This window comes from Crocuta crocuta, unplaced genomic scaffold (genome assembly GCF_008692635.1).
Source record: "Crocuta crocuta isolate KB4526 unplaced genomic scaffold, BGI_CrCroc_1.0 scaffold343, whole genome shotgun sequence".
NCBI classification, from domain to species: domain Eukaryota; kingdom Metazoa; phylum Chordata; class Mammalia; order Carnivora; family Hyaenidae; genus Crocuta; species Crocuta crocuta.
In genome coordinates, this window is record NW_027532679.1 from 5522739 (window position 1) to 5545600 (window position 22862).

Sequence of the window (22862 nt, forward strand, 5' to 3'; positions counted from 1 at the left end):
TCTTGAGGAAATTTATCCTGTACCTGAGCTTTGCTATACATTTTTGGTTTTATCATTTTGTTCTATTTATCTTTGGCATGAATTAGAACAGAAGGGGGTCTGTGATCTGGAAGTTTCCTTGGGTGGCTCTTACTAGCTACTACACATCATGTCAGGGGCTGATCTAGTTTAGTCAATATCCATTGTATCACAATATATGTATGTCAAGTGATTATCCTGTACACCTTAAACTTACACAGTGCTGTAAATCAATTATACCTCAGTAAGACTGACACAGACCCCCAAAAAGGGCTCTGGGGACTTAAATGATAGAATACATTAAAAATCATATAAATAGGTACCTTGTATATACTTTTAAGCCCTTTGTTATTATCATTGTCTAGTAGAATTTAATGAGAAAGCTGGCATTGCCTTTTTTAGATACTGAAATGTGTATTTAGACATGCTTACCCTGAAATTAAATGGAGAGCATAGATCTCCCTAACACAGCCTCAAGTATAGTCTGGCTACTGTTTTCCTTATCCCTGAAACACCCCTGAGTTTATAAATAAAAAATACAGATTTGAAGGGGTACATGCATTCTGATGTTTCTAGCAGCATTATCAACAATAGCAAAACTATGTAAAGAACCCAAGCATCCATTGACTGATGGGTGGATAAAGAAACGGTGTATATATACATCTACACAATGGAATATTACTCAGCCATCAAAAAGGATGAATTCTTGCCATTTGCAATAACATGGATGGAGCTAGAATGTACTATGCTAAGTGAAATAAGTCTGTTGGAAAAAGACATACTATATGATTTCACTCATATGTGGGATTTAGGAAACAAAGCAGATGAACATATGGGAAGGGAAAAAAAAGAGAGGGAAGCAAACCAAAAGAAAGACTCAACTATAGAGAACAAACTGAAGATGGGTGGAGGGAGGTGGGTTGGAGGATATGTTAAATGGGTGATGGGCATTAAGGAGTATACTTGTTGTGATGAGTAGTGGGTATTGTATGGAAGTGATGAATCACTAAATTCTACTCCTGAAACCAATATTATACTATGTGTCAACTACCTAGAATTTAAATAAAAATTTGGAAAATAAATTCTATTTTTGCAACAAATTGTCTCATGGCTCTATAGGTTTTAATTTTATCATTCTGGATAAAGTTCTGAGTTTCAACTTAGTTTTTATACTTCCCTCATCCCAGTACAAGTGGGACACAGGTAGGAGGTCAGTGGTTAGTTATTGAATGGATCAATGATACAGAGTAAAATGACTCAAAATATTCAGGTCAAAGGGGCTCTGGGGTGCTTACCCAGGTCTTCATTTCCATCGCCTGGTGCAAGAGGATTGTGGCAAGGGAGATAGTGTTTATGGGTATCCCAAAGGTAAAAACATCAATATCAGAGTCTTTGTAGGTCTGCAGAGGAGGAAAAAACAGGCACTGTCAGATGTATCCTTGTGTTTAGGCCTTGGTTTTGACACAGTGATCATAAAGCATCAGTGAAGGAAGGTATGGGAGGGGAAGGAATGGGAAAAGATCTAGCTTCCATCCCTGGGAAACTGACCCAAGGAACAGACAGGATGAAGAGTGAGTTAATATGGCTAAATTCTTTGGAAACACATGTAGCAGAAGCCATGATGTGTATTCCAGAACATTGCAGAATGAACAAAGAATCTATTGAGCAACCAGCAGGCACAATGCCAACTGCTTAAGATGTTTCTGTGTGCATTTTCAAGGAGTTTATAGTCTACTAGGGAGGGAAAATGCGGTACAATTTAAGGTGGTAAATAATACAATGGCACCATGTATTCAAAGTACTCCAGGGGGTACAGAAGAGAAAATATATCATAATCATAGGAGTTAATCTCTTGAAAAGAGGAAATGCAGACTAGACAAAAGTGAGAATTTGATGGTGAAAAGTTCACAAAGGTCCTAGATAGGTTTGTTGAGCACAGAGTCTTGGAAAAGGAAGGTATTGTAAGCTAGGGAAATTCAAATGAAGCACAAAAGTCACTTATTCCTCAACCCATCTCATTGCTAACTTGAAATAATGTGAGGCAGGGTAGACACCAAAGTTTAGCACTGGTTCCCTGTCCAGGAGAAATACAGGTTATACTCTGCTATCTTAATTCCCAGTCTTCAAACTGGGAATAAAATTGAGATGGGGCTGGTATCCCTTCCTATCTGTATTCTTGCTTTTATTTCAGATAATGTAGTATCCTTTACTATCAGAAATTATTGCCTGAATGTGTTCTGCCTTGACCATGAAAGCAGAAACCTAAATATAAATCAAGGGTTGTAAATTCAAATACCTTCAATATTCAAGTAAGAAATAGTAAATGAGTGAAGAAGGCTAGGTGTAAGACAAAAGGGAGTGGTAGAGACTATGGCAAACTGAAGAACATGCACCCCATCTAAGCAGGGCAGTGAATCAATTCTGGATTTTTGCCATGTGGCAAAAATGACCCAGTGTAATTATAGTTTCCAGTTTCAAAGGTGGCAGAAATTAAGATGTTTTGGTAAAACATTCTGATTTTCAAATACCCTGAGTTGGATATAGTCTGCAGACCACCCTTTGGGGGCTTCTGTGCTGCATTATCCAGAAAGACACTAATAGTCTAGGATGCATATTTATAGTATCAGTTACAATCCACTCTGTGATTTGTATGATTAAAAAGGGACTATACGACTTACCAGGTAAGGAATGAAGAAACAGACAAGGCTTTGGTAGAATGCATCCATTATGCAAATCCAGAAAGTCATCGGGTTATAGCACTGTTAGAAAAGAAGACATCAACCACCATCAAAGCAAGCCTTTTTAAGGTTTGTTCTTGTGCTACCTGGGGCAAACCAGAGGGTGTTTAGAAGGCTTCTTATCTTAGAGGCAATAGGACAGGACCATTAAGAGCATAGACCTGGAGGTGACAGACCTTAGTTCAAGTCACAGCTCTGCCTGAACCTTATGACCTTGTGAAAGTCACTAAACTGCTTTGATAATTGCTGCTTCTTCCATAAAAAGTATAAAAGCAACACCAACTATCTCTTTGGATTTCAAGAAATCTAAATGTGGTTGTGCTTTAGTATCTAGTAAGTGCTCAGTTACCAATAACTGTCATTCATTAGCATCCTGATAGTGCTAATACACACTGCGTAAGTTTAGAGATTCTAAGGTTTTTATATAGAATCTGAAAGGGAGGTCTCAATCACAGCCCAGGATCACAGATGCCCAGGAGACAGGGCTCAGTGGCTTCAGAGACTAGTATTCTCATTTTGTGCTACACTCTTCCTGCCTTCCTGGAAAAGCAAAACTGTTTTCAGTTTGTTTTTGCTGCATTAACTTCTCTTATTGTTACATACTCAAGGAACACATTATACATCCCACAGCCATGGGACGAGAAAAATTAGAAGAGCTATGGGTGTGCATGTGCCAACACCATGTCTCTGTTGCCTGACGTGCGAGGGTTGCTGTGTTGCTCTCTTCCCATTTTTGGGTTATGACTGGACTTGGTTCTTTGTTGGATGTTGACAAAATATGACTAACTCTCAAACACCACATCTAGCTTGGCTCTCCTTTCCCCAGACACAGTGGTACCCTTCTGCATTTTAATGTCCCTTTCTCCAGAGTTCTTCTATTGAGGCAGTCAGGTTCCCCGTTCACCTCTTCCATCCAACCTCTGGGCTGTGTCTGTGCTAGTCTGACCACCTGGAGTGCCCATAGTCTGGCTTCTTCAAATCACTGAGGATGTCAGTGTGACCTCTCTCTGCCTTTCATGAAACCATCCTGATGGTTTCCCAGGCCTTCTTTAGTCTACTGGCTACCAACAAATTCTAGACCATGTATAATCTTGTGTTCTAAGCTTTCTTCCTCAGCCTGAGGTAGAAGCCCTTATTTATTACCCAGTGATGAGCACACTAGCTTTTAGTCCCAGGGATTCCCAAACCAAGCCTTGGGGGTTTTGTCAAAGCCCTGGAGAAAGGGGCCAATTGAGGGCAATGGGATCTCTCTGCATGTTCTCTCCCCATTCAAATAGGGCAGTGCCATGTTACTTAATTAAAAATAACTAAAAAATAAAAATACCCACTGGTCTGGTCCATTGCCCTCAATAGCAAATGAGAATCAGGGCAGGAACAGGAGGTGGAGCTACTGGGTCACAAAGGAGGTAAGAGTCAGAGTAGTGACCAGAGTGCAGGGCCCCTGACCCCAGGCCAGTGCTCTTACTCAGACACCTGCAGGGAGGAGTCAGAGACAGGGAGGAGTTGAGGCCCCTCCATCTTACCTCGGAGTTTTGGCCACTCTTGTACAGCTCTGGCAATGCCAGGAGTGTTTCTGCAGAGATGTCTTTATCAAAGACTCCAAAGATGAGAGGTGGCAGGGAGGTGAAGAAAAGATTAAAGAATATCATCTGCCAATAATCAATCATGGTGGAGCCAGAGAAACCACAGAAAAACTGGTACCAGAACAGCAGGTTGACGTAGCACTGCAGGGAGAGAGGATGGCCTTGTGAGTGAGGACCCATGGGCAGTAGTCACCAACTGTTGCTTAGGAGCCTCTGGCAAGTCACTATGCTGACTTGGAGCTTCCATTTTCTCATTTGTGACATGTAGAGTTGTGGAAGCATCAGAAGTAACCAATCCATAGAGCAGCAGCAGCTGCTGCTACTACTACTATTCCTGCTCTTTAGGACCTGAAGTGTAATTGGTGGTTAAAAGCACAGGTTGTGGAGGCAGAAAAGGCTGATTTGGAATGATCACATCTGTTATTTGCTAGCTGTGTGAGCTTGAGCAAATTGTTTAACCTTTCTGAACATCATTTTGCCGTCTTTCATATGGGAATAGTAGCACCTAGACCATGGCACATGATATCAAAAGGCCGTAATTATAATTAGTAGTGTGGAAAGAGAAGAGGGTGTCCCTGGGGAAGGGATGATAGAAAGACTGGACCCTGGGCAGGAGGCTTTGTGGGAAGCTGACTTCATGAGGTTTTCCTCACAATATTTTCTTAATGGTCATGCATCTCAGACAGGTAAGGAAGAATATCTTCTCCTTAACTGTTGCTTTATGGTTTCCAAAGCTGTTTTCCACTCAAGATGGCCCACCTGAGAATGCAAACTGGTGCAGCCACTCTGGAAAACAGTATGGAGGTTCCACAAAAAATTGAAAATAAAATTACCCTGTGACCCAGCAACTGCACTACTAGGTATTTATCCAAAGGATACGAAAATGCTGACTCAAAGGGACACATGCATCCCAATGTTTATAGGAGCAGTATTGACAATAGCCAAAGTATGGAAAGAGCCCAAATGGCCATCAACTGATGAATGGAAAAAGATGTGTGTGTATATGTATGTATGTAGGTGTGTATACACACACACACACACACACACTTGCATAAAATGGAATATTACTTGGCAATCAGAAAGAATAAAATCTTACTACTTGCAACAACATGGATGGAACTAGAGCATATTATGCTAAGTGAAATAAGTCAGAGAAAGACAGATATCATATGATTTCACTCCTATGTGGAATTTAAGAAACAAAACAGATGAACATAGGGGAAGGGAAGCAAAAATAAAATTAAAAACAGAGAGGGAGACAAACTATAAGAGACTCTTAAATACAGAGAACAGTTACTGGTTGGGTGTTGGGTGGGGGGATGGGCTAAATGGATGATGGACATTAAGGAGGGCACTTGTTGGGATGAGCACTGGGTATTATATGTAAGTGATGAATCACTAAATTCTATTTCTAAAATCATTACTACATTATATGTTAACTAACTTGGATTTAAATAAAAAAGTTTTTTTTTTAAATGAAAAAAAGATTGTCCACCTGAGATGGGCTGGATCACTAGTATTGTGTACCACACTGCAATGTGGTTTGGTGACTTGACCAAGGTTGTCACTTAAGATGCTGCTCCCACTATTGGGACCAGAACATCCTGTGTGGCTGAGGCACAGAAGAGTGAAAAGAAATCATTCTGCAGATTTCTGTACAAACTATAACGCCCATCCACTAACTGCTAGGCTAGTGTTGTTTTAAAGAAGGTATATAATATTGTAATAATATGGGCATGTTAATATTATTAGTGACACCAATGATTATTACTGGAGCTTCTATTTGTGATAGGTGTGTGATATATATTATGGCATAGTAGTATATAGTATATTAAATGTGCAATAGACCTTATAATTTGTCCCAAGTGTTGAAAGATTATTGCTAGTAATACAACACTACATATTAATGTTATATCCAATGATAATATTATTAGCCCCACTCTACAGATAAGGAATCTAAGGCTCTAAGATACTCAGTTACTTCTTACCTAAGTTCAGAGCCAGAAAGTCACACAACCAGCATCTGAGTTTCAAAGCTTTCTCTTTGACCATCCCTAAACTTTCTCAATCTCCTATTGGATTATACAACAACAACACTGAGAGGCTTCTAGCCAAGGAGCCTCATCCTTTGACTTTTCTGGTGACCAGTGGGAAGTTTCCTGGCTCTGAAAGAAATCTTGATGCCCTGAGATTTCCTGGACCTTGCATCTTTCTGTCCAAAGAAGGGAGAAGGCTCAGTCTGTTTACTGGGCTGCACATAGGTTTGAAATGGACTACGGGCAGACTTTGAGACTCCAGGTCAACAGCAACCACTTGTGCATTTGATGTGGTAGGTTTAAGAAGAACTGAATTACTGAAGTCCTCTTGATACTATCATTCAGCACCTGTATGAAGCTTTGATTTTTTTCCCCCATTGATAACCTTGTCTCTCTTCTCCTTCCCCAGCTAGATGGGAAAAACAGTAACTCTTATCTCTCTTACACATGGGTAGGTTGAGTGGCTCAGATGGGCTAAGTGACCACCCCAAATACCCTTGGCCACTTGGGGCTGGAATTGTAACTTGAGGTTGTAGTAGTCTAGGATGCCAGAGCTGTAAGGGACACCATCTTACAGATGAAGCCAATAATAGCAACAATGGCAATAACAATAGCAACAGACACATAAAGCACATACTATAGGCTATGTTCTGACCCATTAAATCTACCTAAGAGCCCTATGAGGTAGTCATTTACTACTCTCATTTTACAATTTAGGAAACTGCGTCTCATAGAGGGTCAAGTCATTGGGCTGGGGGTATAGAGCTAGTAAGGAACAAAATTGGAGTTCAAATCCAGAGGTCCTGGCTTCAGAATCCACTCTCATGAACTTGATGTGGGAAGTGGATGCACTTGTTAACATGAATTCAAGATCTGGGATCGCAGCTCAGTCTCCAGCACTAATGTCCAGAGTCACTGATCCTACACCATGAGAGGCCAGTAGGACCCATCCTAAAGTGCCAGAAGTTGGGAAAGTACTGAACACAAAATGCTGTGATCAGCAGTTTCTGCCATGAGTGCTAAGGGAGCAAGGCAGTAAGTTTGCCAATTATAGGCCATCCTATAGTTGCAATGTAGATTTGGTCCTTCTGACTCCAAGACTCAATCTTTCCTCTCCATCAACTAACTTCATCTCACCAAATTGCAACTCTTAAGTTATACAGTCTTATCTAGTGGATGCTGTGATGCTTAACCCAGTTTTCACCCAAGCCTCAGCCGTAGCCTAAGTTGAGGGAGGAAGAGAACAATCACCTGGCTGCTGTGGGAGACTGAAGCTCTGTACCCAAGTGTGATGATATTATCACGTGATATTTCTTGAACAGTTTATGTTGAGACAGTGCTAGAGATGCTTGGACAGCAGATAACATACAACCTGGATCAGAGTGATCTGTCTTCAAAGAATTTGGTAACCACTGGAGAACAGGGTGCTTGGCCATCTAGGAGGCACTGAATGCCGTGGTGGTGAGGACGTTCAGTCTGGGGAATTTGGAGTATAGTAGAACTAGGTCCAATCTTGATTTTGTGATGTATTTATTTGTGTGACCTGGATAACCCCTCTGGCTCTCAGCAACCACATATATAGAGGATAACTGTCCCCACCTCACAGGGTTGTTAGCACCTGCTGCCGCCATCGTCATCATCATCATCATCTAATCTGGACAAATGAAGCCTTTGCTATGTACCTCAGGTATGTAAACTCATTTATGTACACAATAACCCTGTGAATTAGGCAGCATCTGCCTTTTGCATATCAAAAGACTGAGACACAGAGCTTAAGTAAATTACTGAGTCCATATTGCTGCTGAGTAGCAGAGTGGGGCTGGGATTTGAACCCAGTCTGGTTCTAGCACATATACTATTAACCTCTATATTACACTTATCTCTCATAGTTACATACATAAAGTTCTTAGCACAGTGTCTAGTATGTGGTAGGTTCCGTATAGATGGTGATGGATGTTAATGTTAATAACACTATGTCAAAACAGTACCAAGCTGTACTAAGTACCAAAGAACTTACAGGAATCAAGGGTGACATAGAGAATGTTGGCAAATTGGATGTTGGAGAACTAGCATTTACTGAATTTGCCTTATACTACACACAGTGACAGTATTAGAGGGCTTTAAGTCCTAGTCAATGCAATAAAACATTGCTTGGATATCACTCGCTCATTTTTCCATAGAAATACTCTTACTGAATTATAATTTAATATTGATTTTTATCAAGGGTTGTTAGAGAAAAAGTGTGGCCATATGGAGGCTAAGTTTTATTTCCCACAAAAATGCCACTGAAGACAGTTTCCTGAATGTTTTTGTGTGACCTTTTTCTAAGGATTTGCTTGAAAAATTGATCTCTGCATTTAAAGCAAAGAGAGAGTATTCCTCGTGAAGAAGGGGCCTGCTTGTTTTAACCAAACATTAATACTTAGTATCTTACCCAAGTTCCTGGTGCAAACAACCTCTTCCCTTTCTATAGTTCTGATCTATACTCACAAATTTCCCTTATAACTTCCCTATTGCCTTTGTGTTCTTACTGTAAGTTACTTACATCTCTTTTTGGAATTAGATATAGTACATAAGATTGTAAAGACTTAGGTTGTTAAGCCTCTTATTCTTGGCAGGGAAACTGGAAAATTCTTCTTTTAGGTCATAGCTTAAATATTATTGTCTTTCTAATTGATTTGGCCAGGAATCTCCTGGCAATATGTCCATAGAACCCTGACCTTCTTTGAGGGACATGTGCCTGAGAAAATGTTTGTAAAATTTTAATCTCCTTTTCCTATATCAGTGATATCACCCAGGACTCTTACTAAAAGTGCTGATTCTGAGGTAGGAGCCCTGGGATGCAGTCTGAGGATCTGCATTTCTAACTAGCATCCAGGTGATGTGAATGCCCTGGTCCAGGAGCCACATTTTGAGAAGCAAGATTTATTAAGACCAGGAGATGACAAACCACTTCCTGCAGGCCGAATCCAGCCATAAATAAGGTTTTATTGGGACACAGCCACATTGATTCATTTGCATGCTGTCTATAGTCGCTTTCATGTGGCTGCAGCACAGTTGAGTAGGTACGATGGGCTATGTGGCCCACAAAACTAAAAATATTACCTGGCCCTTCACAGAATAAGTTTACTGAGCCCTGATTTAGACTGTCACCCTTGTGAGGCATGGACCACATCTGTCTAATTCTCTATACCCGGTGTCTGTTAAGGTTCCGGACACAGCTGTTCAATGATGATTTGAATAAATGAAATAAACCTTTGCTGTTCTATTGTCCCAACACTCCCCCTGGAGTTTAACACTGAAGTGTTTCCTTCCGCCGCAGTCCCTCTTAGGTCCCTGTTTGCTTCCACTTCCTCTGGCTGGCATCTTTGCGCCTCTGACGGTGTGCACTGAACCTGGTGACGGCTTCACGGAGACTGGGGACTGCGTTTTCCTCCCAAGTAGCTACAGTGCAGTAATTAATTCATTGTTCAAATTTCAGAGCAGGGAGAGTTTTAATCCCCTCTGAAATTGGTTTCGGAGGTGGAAGTCATAGTTCTCCACCCTCTAATTGCAATGGGGAGATAATGCGGCATCAGTATCACAATTTCGAGCATGGAATCAGGCTGGAAATAAATACCATTTAAGCTTTGAAAGCATGGCTGGCTGGAAACATTTCCTTTTCTATTTCACAAATTTAATGCAGAGAAGAGGTTGTGCTTATTCAAAAGAATGGCTCCTTGGGAGGCCAGAAAAAATATTAAATGGGCATTTTGAATTCTAAGTAAACAGTCTTTCATGCTAAGAGTGAATTTCAAGTTAAATAGAGTGACTTGTTTGCATAGACTTCCTGGATATTACCATCCAGTTTATCGAATTTACATTATTTTTTGTCATGCGGTTTATTTACATATACATTGAACTCTGCACAAAAATGCTCACTCTTGAGCAAGGGCAACTGTGACATGCCTAAATCAGGACTGGGAGAGTGTAACAAGGGGACAAAATGCAATTTCGTAGCTGCTACTTGGCTAATGCATTTTCCTCCTACCACCCTGCTCTTAATCGTCCCTTTTCCTTATGCAAACAGGAATCAGATTCTATTTGCAGACCCTTGGGGATTATTCAAAGGTCCTTGAACTAGGTAATGAAAACTCAGTCCCCTGTCCCCCTCATTCCCCCTGAGAACAGCAATGTTCTGGCTTCTTCCAATACCCATTGATAATCGAGGGCTTTTCAAACAAGAGCCTCTGACAGTTTTAATACCTCAGTTGGTGTTTGCCTGCTTTGGGCCCTTATCAATAAGACAGAAATGAACTATTTTTTCCAGAGAAACAATGATATCTTCCTAGGATTGTATTTTATAGTGCTACATGCTTTCCTGAGCTCTGATGCTAAAGCTTCTATTCAAGAAGAATAATACTTCTAGGGAAGAGGGAGTCATAGTGTCTCCATATCACTGATGAGGAAACCAAGGCTCAGAGTGGTTAAGTGACTCTTCTAAGTTCACACAGTGTGCTAATGTCAGGCAAGACTTAAATCCACATGATCTCTCCTTTGAAAGCATTTTTGCCAATAGACATTTTATTTACATATCCTGACATCTGTGAATTCTCTGCTGGGAAGGCTGGTTAAGCTGAAGAAATACATGGAGCCTCAGGCAGAAGCCGGGGGACTCTGGTCCTAAACCTGTACTCTCCCAAAGGGTAGGCTATAGCGCTTGCATTGAGGTGGCTCTATTGGAGGAGAAAAATCTAAGATACATGTCAGGCTATTTATTCTTCAAGCTCTTTATTCCTTGCAGTCAAAAAATAAATCTCATTTATGGAGCCCATCTACAAGTAATGACAGCAGCAACAATGATAAAAAAAATAATGGCTAACTTTATAGGGTGATTACTATGTACCAATCACTTTACATACAAGCTCTATTTTAATCCTTATAGCAAATATAGGAGAAAGGTGCTAGTATCATCCCCACTTTACAGCTGGTGAAACTAAGGTATAAGGCCATTACCAAATAGAAGAGTATAGATTTGAATGAAATAAGTTTGACCCAAGAGTCCATGCTTGTAACTACTCATACTGCCTTCTGTGTGCCTGGTGATTTCCATACAGTATTGCTAATGCTCACAATAACTTCACACAATAGTCTTAGCCCATTTTACCAAAGAAGAAATTGAGGCCCAGAGAAATGAATTACATTGCTCAAGTTCACAGAGCGAGTAGGCGATAGTCTCAGGATTCAAAATCCAGGCCAGTCTGACTCACTCGTTTATGCTGAGATGGTTTGTCTACTACTGTGGTGGGAACTGGGTCCCTGGCAGGGCCTCTCAAGGCCTGGGTGGGAGGTTGCCATAGGGCTACTCACCACGTTCTTGTAGAAGTAATACACCACCATCCTGGCCAGGCGTGAGTAGCACCAGTGGCCATGCACAAGCAGCAGCTTCTTGAGGTGTCTGAAGCGGGAGATGGCAAAGTCACTGGACATGACAGCCTAAGAGGGCAGAACAGAGACATTAGCCTCTATCCACAGCTGCCAGTGAACCACAGAGACCCCCTCAAGGGCCATGCTTTGTTCTAGGTCCACAGCTGGTAGGGCCAAAAAGTTCCTTTGTAACTATGTGGCACCCTTGGGTGGTTCACCCCATCGTCTCTTCTGGAAAATCCAAACCTTACTAGAATCCAAGAAAGGCAGCTCATAAAGGACCACTCATCTAGTTTGGCCCTTCATCTCCTTCCGTTTATCCAATAAATAGTAACTGCAGCCTAAAATGTGTTGGCACCATGCCAGAGATACGATGGCTAACCAGAGAGTAGGGGCTTCTGTGCAAGTAATCAAACCTCTCAACACCCTTGATCACCTCCTGTGGCAGACAGACCATTTGATCCATTCTTAGATGGAGCTGATGGTTGGATAGTTCTTCCTTTACGTGGAGCTGAAATATTCCTTCTGCCCTTAGGATTGCTCAGAACAAGACATAGCTCTTAGTATTCTTTTAAGAGTATAAGCTTTAGATATGCCTGGTTAATAAATCCTGGTAGGAGTCTTGGTCAGGCTGTTTAAACTCTCCCGGCTTCAGTTTCATTTGAAAAAAAAAAGGAGTAATAATTCCTAGTAGATGGGGATGTGATTGTTCAATTTAATTGGAATATTAAATGTGAAGTGCCTGATAGAGAGCTGGCATATAGTAGATACTCAAAAGGTAGCTGTGTTCTTTCATCCTTATCAACAAACTTAGGCAATACCTATTGTCTGCACTAGAGTTGGGAATATAATTGTTAATGGTTCAGAATGACAAGGTGGGTCTGTTTTAGTGGGAAACATTGGTAGCTCAAGTTATATGCTTGTCCCAAGCTGAATTTTGACTAAATTAGGTATATCTATTAAAGTGTACCAAACAATTTATAGGTCAATCTAGCTATCAAGACTAAAATGGCAACTGAAAAATGTTTTCAAATGTTTTTATATTCGTCACTGTTCACGGAGGGCACTGCACCCTTGGATGTGGGTATAGGCTACAGGTAGGAAATATGGAGTCAGAGGAAGGCTTAACCCTACCTGAAAGGTAGGGAACTCTTTGGCTTTAATTGCCAGCTGTCTGGAAAGAGCCAAACATTCTTCAATTTTCCTCTGCACCAGAGGGACTGGGCAGCAAGAGTATAGTGATGGATGTTATGTAAGAGGAATTAGGAAGTAGGATATGTAAGAAGGAAGCCCCTTGACTCTAAGATGATAATTCTGCAAAGCTCTGGGGAGAGGTTCCTCTAGCACTGTGGGGAATTCCATAATTGGAATCAAGGGGAACAATACCTGTAGGCCTTCCTGTCCAGATATCCCAATTCCAATGTCGGCAGCGTGAATCATGCTTACATCATTTGCTCCATCACCTGAAAGAAGAGAGGCCATGAGGTATCTTTCTTTATTCTTTGTCTAATTCCTGCACGATAATGAAAAGGGTGTTACATGAATGGCTCTCATGGGTTGCCATTTGTACATCATTGAATCCTTTTACATTGCTCTGAATAGTTCTATAGGAAAAGTCATTGCATTTTGACCTGAGAGAGGTCTTTTCTTCTTTGACAAGAAGCTCTATTATTCAACAAATGTTTATTGTGTCTTTTTTTCTAGGTATTGGGAATACAGTAGTATTCAAGACTGAGGCTTGAGCAGTGCTTTACAGTTTACAAAAAAAGGCCTTCACAAATGTTACTGTGGACTTTACTAATGAGCAAATGGAGAATATGAGCAACATAGAGATTTGGCAAGGGTAACATAGCTAGGAAAAAGGTCCAGAAACATTAGCATTAAGATCTTTCTGATACCTTTCCTAACTCAGTATAACTTAAAATACCGACCATATTAAGACTACTAGAATGTCTGGAGAGCTAAATCATCAAAGATTGTCAATGGTGTCCAAGGACAGGGATACTGGAAAATAGGATTGACTGGGTTTTTTGTTTGTTTGTTTGTTTGTTTTGTTTTTTTTGGTTAAGGAAAACAACCAAAAAATTGTTTAATTGCACTGAGTTTCCATTTAATGAACTAAGTTTCAGGAAATTGGAGGTTAGAGCATGGAAACATACATATACACATAGCCTCCAGCACTGTCAAATAGATTTTTCTGTGATGATGGAAATGTGCTATATCTTTACAGTCGAGTAGGGAAACCACTAGCCCCATGTGACTATTGAAATGCAGCTGGTGAAACTGTGTTTAATTTTAAATTTCCATACCTACACAGGGCTAGGTGGCAACCATTTTGGACAGCAGAGCTCTATACAATTGAGGCTTTCCTTACAAACCTGGCTTTTCCCAGCACATCATCTTTCAGAATAGAGTTTAGCAAACTTTTTTTCTAAGGGGCCAGATAGTAAATATTTTGAGCTCTGTGGGCCAAAAAGCAAAATTGAACAACTGTTCTTGCTGAGAGGCAAATAGTCTTTTACACGTTTTACAGTTAAAAACATAAAAATCATTCTTAGTATCCCTGCAAAAACATGTAGTGGGCTGGATTCAGCTTGGTGACATAGTTTGTGGACTGCATTGCCTTTGTTCTCCTCCTGGCCCCACCTCTTTTTCCAGTAGGTTCTCATAATAATATGCAATTAAATTTATATTAGATACCATAGAGACTATGGAATTGGGAGAATTTTCTTCCCTTAATTATTTGACAATGAAATTTTGTTAATCTTAATGATTTTCTCACTATAAGTAGCCATTATTTTTGTAATAATTATTTTTTTTCATGATAGCATAACAGGACATAAGTTTTATCTTCCCCATGGCAAACAAACCCACCCTTTGACCTCTTCTATTAGGAAGCCAGTGGAAATAAAGGCGTGGAATCATGCCATTGCTCACCCTGCTGTTTTTGTTTCTGCCTCTATGGCAGTGGAGCTAATTTCTTACCTCAGGGAGTCAGTCTTGGGCTGTTGCCTTGTGTGTGTCTAAAGTCTCGAAGAGGACAATTCAGGGAATAAAATTCGGATGCAATTGCTAAAGCTTTGCTCCCTATTTTCTGTCTGTCCCCCTCTCCCTCCCCTTTTTGTTTTGAACTGCTTTTATCTGAAGACTGGGGGAAAAGACCCAAAATATAATATACGCTTATTTGAAATGCCAAGAAGGAAAATCTCTTTCCATGTCTATGTAGGAAGGATAGAACCTGGAACCATCTGCAAGAATATCCTTAAATGAATGTGATATTTACTATGTGCTTGGAGTGTGCAGAGCACGGGATGAAACAGTATGAATGATATGGTCCCTCTATTCAAGGAACTCATGGTCTACTCAGCAGGCCCTCACAGAAGGCAAACCAGTGCTCTGCAGCTCTGAGGGCTGTATGCTGTGAGAATTCCCGGAGAGAAGAAAGGTTAGATGTGATTAGAAGAAAGGACGTTTTACAGAGGAAGTAGCTTGTGCAAAGACCTGGGAGTGAGAGAGATAGGACAAGCCTCATGGAAAATGGTAAGCAGTTCCATTTGATTGGAGCATGGAGTTCCAAATGTTGGGGAGGGAGGTAGCTGTGGTTAAGGATATGACTAGAAGGCTAGTAGAGACTACATCATGAATATTCTTGTAAACCAGGTTTGCTTTTTCCTAGGTTTGATGTAGATACAGTTTTTATTTCTCTGCTTTAGCCATGATTAAAGTTTAATCTCCTATGAGGAAGACTGTTGAGAGGATGCTTTGTACTGGGCCTTGTATTCAGAAATGAACACATGGGATAAGCTCAATTTCTAAAGTCTCCCCACCAGCCATCAATTCTCAGCAGAATATCCAATCCACAAACACCTGAGGTTTATGTTATTATGCCATGTGTTAAGTATTGAAAGGGAAATGGTCTGCATCCCAGAACTGAGTTGGCCTGCGTGTATATTATTGAGTTATGTGAATGTTCTGATTTTGAGGCCTCTTATGGCTCTGATCTCCATCCAAGCCCAAATTTTTCCTTTGTGACCTGATAATCCTGAGAGCTTTGATTCACTTTCTCACTCAGCCTCTGTTTCATCTCCAGATGCCATGTATTGATTGTCACTTTGAACTCTGTAAGTCTGAGAAAATGATCCTCAGCCTGGCTGTCTTGACTTTGATATCTTACTTCCCACCACAGGCCCAGGCCTCTTGTCAGATCAGCCTTGAAAGCTGTACCCACATCTCAGCATAATGGATACCTATGGAAAGGGTCATGACGCTCAACTTGTCTCGCACAAGCTTGACTATCATACTCTTCTGGAGAGGCGTAGAACGGCAGCATAGGACAGATCGGCAATACTGAGTCAGCTCCAAAAATTTCATCTCCAGATTTCCCTGGAAAATGGCATTCAATGTCTTCCCATTGATGACCAATCCAACTTTTGGAACTGCAGCTCTTGAGGTAGGAGGTGGTGTCTCAGAATGTAGGCAGAGTCCAAAGACCTTGCGGTTTGGCTTCTGTGGTCCAGGAAATTGCTTTACTTCTTCCAGTGCATAGTTGAGGATAGATTCGCAGGTTTCCTATAGAGTCAGAATAATAAATATGGTATTAGTAAAAAACACTGGAAATGTAGGTTAAAGATCTCATTTTATCCTTTAGTAAAATAGTTATGAACCTCTACCACCATAGAAATTGCCTAGGAATCATTTTCCTATTCTTACATTTCTCTGCAACCTTTCAAAAAGCATCAAAACAATATTAATTTGGAAGCAGATTAATGGCAAAATAGGAGAGAAAGCTAGGCAATGGGAGTGGAAATAGCTCAGCAAGATGGGGACTGATACAGGGATGGTATAAACTAATAAATATGAATGTGATGGTAAATAATGACAATATGTCATGATAATATAGTGCTTTCTATTTATTACACGTTGTTTCAGTTCTCTTGAGTAAACTGAGTGATGAGGAAATTGAAAGAGTGAAATCTTTAGTAACTTGCCCTAGCTCATCCAACTTACTATTGGAGGCAGATCATCACTGCTTGAATTATGGCTTCCTAATTGGAAAAATACACTGTGTGTTTACCTGTCCGTATGAATTTGTTGGTTATACAGGTTAAAACTGACTATGAATGTGAACATCTTACTAATGTAAAGAAACTTATTTTTCCTGATGTTTACTTTGGCACATAGTGAAGAATTTATTTCCTCTTTTACTTTTGATTATATCAGAGACAAAGTTAGATTTTGGTTCTAAATATATTCTTAATACCTCATTAGATTTTGCAACATTGCTTTCAAATAAAGTAAATAGTATTATCGATTTTAATAGCATTGTTTTGTTCACATGATCTTTATTTGGCAGTGTTTTTATCCATGGCAAGAATGATGGTTTTCATTTACTACAGTCCTAAAAAAAATCTTCTAAAAATAAATTTAAAGTGTTCAAAGTGAGTCAATTTAATGAAATCATTAAATGAAATGGCAGTATAGGTAATATGTGGATTTAAGCAAAAATTTTGAAGATTGTCCTGATATGACAGGTTTGGGGACCATTGATCTAGAAGCTTTTGAGATTATTTGGGATAATTTCTTCTGGAATGAGTAGAACTGCAATTAATCATTCCCATGTCTTCCCTTAGGGAATGCTAAATTGAGTGTTGCAAGCAGTAGGGTATGCCCAGAACTTAGAGGGGTGACAGGAAGAAGTACCAGGGGTGGGCGGTTATGCCTGAGGCACTTATCTGGGAAAGCAATCAAGATAGTCCTTGCTGGGATTGGGGGTCAGTATAAATTATATAAATTCCTCCAACATAGGACTGCAGGAAGTCACTGGAGATATGTTTCAAAATAAAATCTCTGAGTTTGCTTATTTCAAAGTATCATATAATAACCACAATAGTTACCATTCATTTAAACTTTAGAATATGCTGGGTACAGTGGTAGGCAGCCTCCAAAACTGTTCTCAATGATCCCTGCCCTCCTGGGATGCACGACCCTGTACAATCCCTCCCTTTGGGTGTGAGCCACACCTAGCAATTCCTTTCTAACGTAGAGAATTCTGCAAAAGTGATGGGATGTCACTTTCCAGATTACTTTATAAAAAGACTTGTGGCTTCCAATTTGACACTCTTTTCCCTCTCTCTTGAATGGCTTTCTGTGGGGGAAAGCAGCTGCCATGTTGTGAAGAAGCAGTTCTATTGAGAGGCCCATGTAGTAAGGAAATGAAGTTTTCCAGCAATCATGTCTGTGAGCTTTGAGGGTGGTCTCCTCTTCATCCCCAAAAAACTCACTAGTTGGGGCTTCAGATGAGCCCACAGACCTGACAGCTTGAATAAAGCCTTCAAGAGAGGCTTTTTTTTTTTCTTTCATAGTTTATTGTCAAGTTGGTTTCCATATAACACTCAGGGGTCATCCCAACAAGTGCCTTCCTTCATGCCCATCACCCCCTTTCCCCTTTCCCCCACCCCCATTAGCCCTCAGTTTGTTCTCAGTATTCAAGAGTCACTCATGGTTTGCCTCCCTCCTTCTTCCCAATTATTTTTCCCCCTTCTCCTTCCCCATGGTCCTCTGTTAAGTTTCTCCTGTTCCACTTATAAGTGAAAACATATGGTATCTGATTTCTCTGCCTGACTTATTTCACTCAGCGTAACTCAAGTTCCATCCACGTTGCTACAAATGGCCAGATTTCATTCTTTCTCATTGACATGTAGTATTCCATTGTATAGATAAACCACATCTTCTTGATCTATTCGTCAGTTGATGGACACGTAGGCTCTTTCCATGGTGTGGCTATTGTTGAGAGTGCTGCTATGAACATTGGGGTACATGTGCCTGTATGCATCAGCACTCCTGTATCCCTTGGGTAAATTCCTAGCAGCTCTACAGCTCTACTGCTGGGTCATAGGGGGAGTTCTACTGTTATTTTTTTGAGGAACCTCCACACTGTTTTCCAGAGGGGCTGCACTAATTTACACTCCCAACAACAGTGTAGGTGCGTGCCCATTTCTCCACATTATCACCAGCATCTATAGTCTCCTGATTTGTTCATTTTAGCCACTCTGACTGCTGTTGAGGTGGTCCCTCATGTAGCTTTGATTTGTATTTCCCTGATGATAAAGGATGCTGAGCATCGTTTGATGTATCTGTTGACCATCTGGATGACCTGTTTGGAGAGGGGTCTGTTCATGTCTTCTGCCCATTTCTTCACGGGATTGTTTTTTGGGTGTGGGGTTTGGTGAGTTCCTTATAGATTTTGAATACTAGCCCTTTCTCTGATATGTCATTTGCAACTATCTTTTCCCATTCTGTCAGTTGCCCATTAGTTTTATTGATTGTTTCCCTTGCCGTGCAGAAGCTTTTTATCTTGATGAGGTCCCAGTAGTTCATTTTTGCTCTTGATTCCCTTGCCTTTGGGGATGTGTCAAGTAAGAAATTGCTGCGGTTGAGGTCAAGGAGGTTGTTTCCTGCTTTCTCCTCTAGGTTTTTGATGGTTTCCTGTCTCACATTCAGGTCCTTTATCCATTTTGAGTTTGTTTTTGTGTATGGTGTGAGAAAATGATCTAGTTTCATTCCTTTGCACGTTGCTGTCCAGTTACCCCAGCACCATCTGTTAAAGGGGCTGTCTTTTTTCCATTGGATATTGTTTCCCGCTTTGTCAAAGATTAATTGGCCATATATTTGTGGCCCAATTCTGAGTTCTCTATTCTATTGCATTGGTCTTTGTGTCTGTTTCTGTACCAATACTATACTGTCTTGATGATGACAGCTTTGTAGTAGAGGCTAAAGTCTGGGATTGTGATGCCTCCCATTTTGGTTTTCTTCTTCAATATTACTTTGGCTATTTGGGGTTTTTTTGTGGTTTCATACAAACTTTAGGGTAATTCTAGCTTTGAGAAGAATGCTAGTGCAATTTTGATTGGGATTGCATTGAATGTGTAGATTGCTTTGGGTAGTAATGACATTTAAACTATATTTATTCTTCTGATTCATGAGCATGGAATGTTTTTCCATTTCTTTGTGTCTTCTTCAATTTCCTTCATAAGTTTTCTATAGTTTTCATCATACAGATCTCTTATATCTTTGGTTAGGTTTATGCCTAGGTATTTTATGGCTTTTGGTGCAATTGTGAATGGGATCAATTTCTTGATTTCTTTTTCTGTTGCTTCATTATTGGTGTATAAAAATGCAACTGATTTCTGTAGGTTGATTTTGTACCCTGCAACTCTGCTGAATTTATGGTTCAGTTCTAGTAGGCTTCTGGTGGAGTCTGTTGGGTTTTCTATGTAGAGTATCATGTCGCCTGCGAAAACTGAAAGTTTGGCTTCTTTGCCAATTCTGATGCCTTTTATTTCCTTTTGTTGTCTGATGTCTGATGCTAGGACTTCCAGCACTATGTTAAACAGCAGTGGTGAGAGTGGACATCCCTGTCGTGTTCCTGATTTCAGGGGGAAAGTTCAAAGTTTTTCCCCATTAAGGCTGATGTTAGCTGAGGGCTTCTCATAGATGGCTTTTATGATGTTAAATAAGTTCCTTCTATCTCCACTTTCTCGAAGGTCTTTGTTAAGAAGGGATGCTGTATTTTGTCAGATGCTTTTTCTGCATCTATCGAGAGGATCATATGGTTTTTATCTCTTCTTTTGTTAATGTGATGTATCATATTGATTTGTGAATAGTGAACCAGCCCTGTAACTCAGGAATGAATCCCACTTGATCATGGTGGATAATTCTTTTTATGTGCTGTTGAATTCGATTTGCAAGTATAATATTAAGGATTTTTGCATCCGTATTCATCAAGGATATTGGCCTGTAGTTCTCTTTTTTTTGCTGGATCTCTGTTTGGCTTGGGATTAAAGTGATGCTGGCTTTGTAGAATGAGTCCGGAAGTTTTCCTTCAACTTCTATTTTTTGTAATAGCTTGAGAAAAGTGGGTATTAACTCTGTTTTAAATGTCTGGTAGAATTCCCCAGGGAAGCCAACTGGCCCAGGGCTCTTATCTGTTGGAAGATTTTTGATTACTGATTTAATTTCTTCACTTGTTCTGGGTCTGTTCAGATTTTCTATCTCTTCCCATGTAATTTTTGGTAGTGTGTGTGTGTTCAGGAATTTGTCCATTTCTTCCAAGCTGTCCAGTTTGTTGGCATATAATTTTTCATAGTATTCCCTGATAATTGCTTATATTTCTGAGGGGTTGGTTGTAACAAATCCATTTTCATTTATGATTTTGTCTATTTGGGTGCTTTCTTTTTGAGAAGCCTGGCTAGAGGTTTGTCAATTTTGCTCATTTTTTTCAAAAACAAACTCTTGGTTTCATTGATCTGTTCAACTGGTTTTTTTTTTTTTGATTCTATATTTATTTCTGCTCTGATTTTTATTATTTCTCTTCTACTACTGGGATTGAGGTGCTCTTGTTGATCTCCTCTAGTTCCTGTATGTGTGCTGTTAGATTTTGTACTTGTGCTTTTTCTAATTTCTTGAAATAGTACTGAAGTTCAATGTACTTTCATCTTAGGACTGCCTTTGCCATATCCCATAGAGTTTGAATTGTTGTAGTTTCATTTTCATTTGTTTCCATATATTTTTAATTTTCTTCTCTAATTGCCTGTTTGGCTCATTAGTTCTTTAGTAGGGTATTCTTTAACCTCCATGTTTCTGGAGTTTTTCCAGACTTCTTCCTGTGGTTAATTTCAAGTTTCATAGCATTATGATCTGAAAGGTGCATGGTATGATCTCAATTCTTTTAAATTTATTAAGGGCTGCTTTAGGACCCAGTATGTGATCTATCTTGGAGAATGTGCCATGCGCTCTTGAGAAGAAAGTGAAATCCATAGCCTCAGGATGTAGAGTTCTAAATATATCTGTCAAATCCATCTGGTCCAATGTGTCCTTCAAGTCCATTGTTTCTTTAGTGATTTTCTGTCCAGTTGATCTATCCATTGCTGTAAGTGGAGTATTAAAGTCCCCTGCTATTAGCACGTTCTTATTGATAAGAGTGTTTCTGTTTGTGATTGTTTTATGTATTTGGGTGCTCCCTTTTCTGTGCATAGAAATTTATAATTGTTAGCTATTCCTGATGAACAGACTCTATAATTATTATATAATGCCCTCTTCATCCCTTGCTACTTCCTTTACTTTAAAGTCCAGTTTGTCTGATATAAGTATGGCTACTCCAGCTTTCTTTTGACTTCCAGTAGCATGATAGATACTTCTCCATCCCCTTACTTTCAATCTGAAGGTATCCTCAAGTCTAAAATGAGTCTTTTCTAGACAGCAAATAGATGGATTTTGTTTCTTTTTTATTCATTCTGCTACCCTATGTCTTTTGATTGGAGCATTTAGTCCTTTTACATTCAGTGTTATTATTGAAAAATATGGGTTTAGAGTCATTGTGTTCTCTGTAGGATTCATGCTTGTAGTGGTATCTCTGGTACACTGTGTTCCCTGCAACATTTCCCTCTTAGAGTCCCCCTTAGGATTTCTTGTAGGGCTGGTTTAGTGGTGATGAAATCCTTCAATTTCTGTTTATTTGGAAAGACCTTTATCTCTCCTTCTATTCTGAATGACAGGCTTGCTGGATAGAGGATTCTTGGCTGCATATTTTTTCTGTTCATCACATTGAAGATTTCCTGCCTGTCCTTTCTGGCCTGCCAAGTTTCAGTAGATAGGTCTGTAACCACTCTGATAGGTTTCCCTTGGAATGTTAGGGCCCTTTTCTCCCTAGCTACTTTCAGAGTTATCTCTTTGTCCTTATATTTTGCCAGCTTCACTGTGATATGTTGTGCAGAAGATCATTTCAAGTTACGTCTGACGGGAGTTCTCTGTGCTTCTTGGATTTCAATGTCTGTTTCCTTCCCCAGATTGGGGAAGTTCTCAGCCATAATTTGTTCAAGGACTCTTTCAGCGCCTTTCCCTCTCTCTTCCTCTTCTGAAATTCCTATGATATGAATCTTGTTCCGTTTGATTGTATCACTCGGTTCTCGAACTCTCCTTTTGTGCTCCTGGATCAATTTATCTCTTTTTTTATAATTGTGTCTTCTAATTCACCTATTCTCCTCTCTGTCTCTTCAATCTGTGCATTGGACGCCTCCATTTTA

General features: G+C 40.0%; 1 protein-coding gene across 1 annotated transcript in view; it reads right to left on the reverse strand.

The window, feature by feature from the left end:
- The window catches only part of ATP10B (ATPase phospholipid transporting 10B (putative)), a 201978-nt gene that overhangs the window by 12819 nt on the left and 166297 nt on the right, over nucleotides 1–22862 (reverse strand). Inside the window, 6 exon segments of the mRNA XM_077780727.1 lie at nucleotides 1314–1418; nucleotides 2697–2777; nucleotides 4280–4480; nucleotides 11725–11850; nucleotides 13168–13244; nucleotides 16029–16350. Coding sequence (XP_077636853.1) covers nucleotides 1314–1418; nucleotides 2697–2777; nucleotides 4280–4480; nucleotides 11725–11850; nucleotides 13168–13244; nucleotides 16029–16350 — 912 coding nt within the window.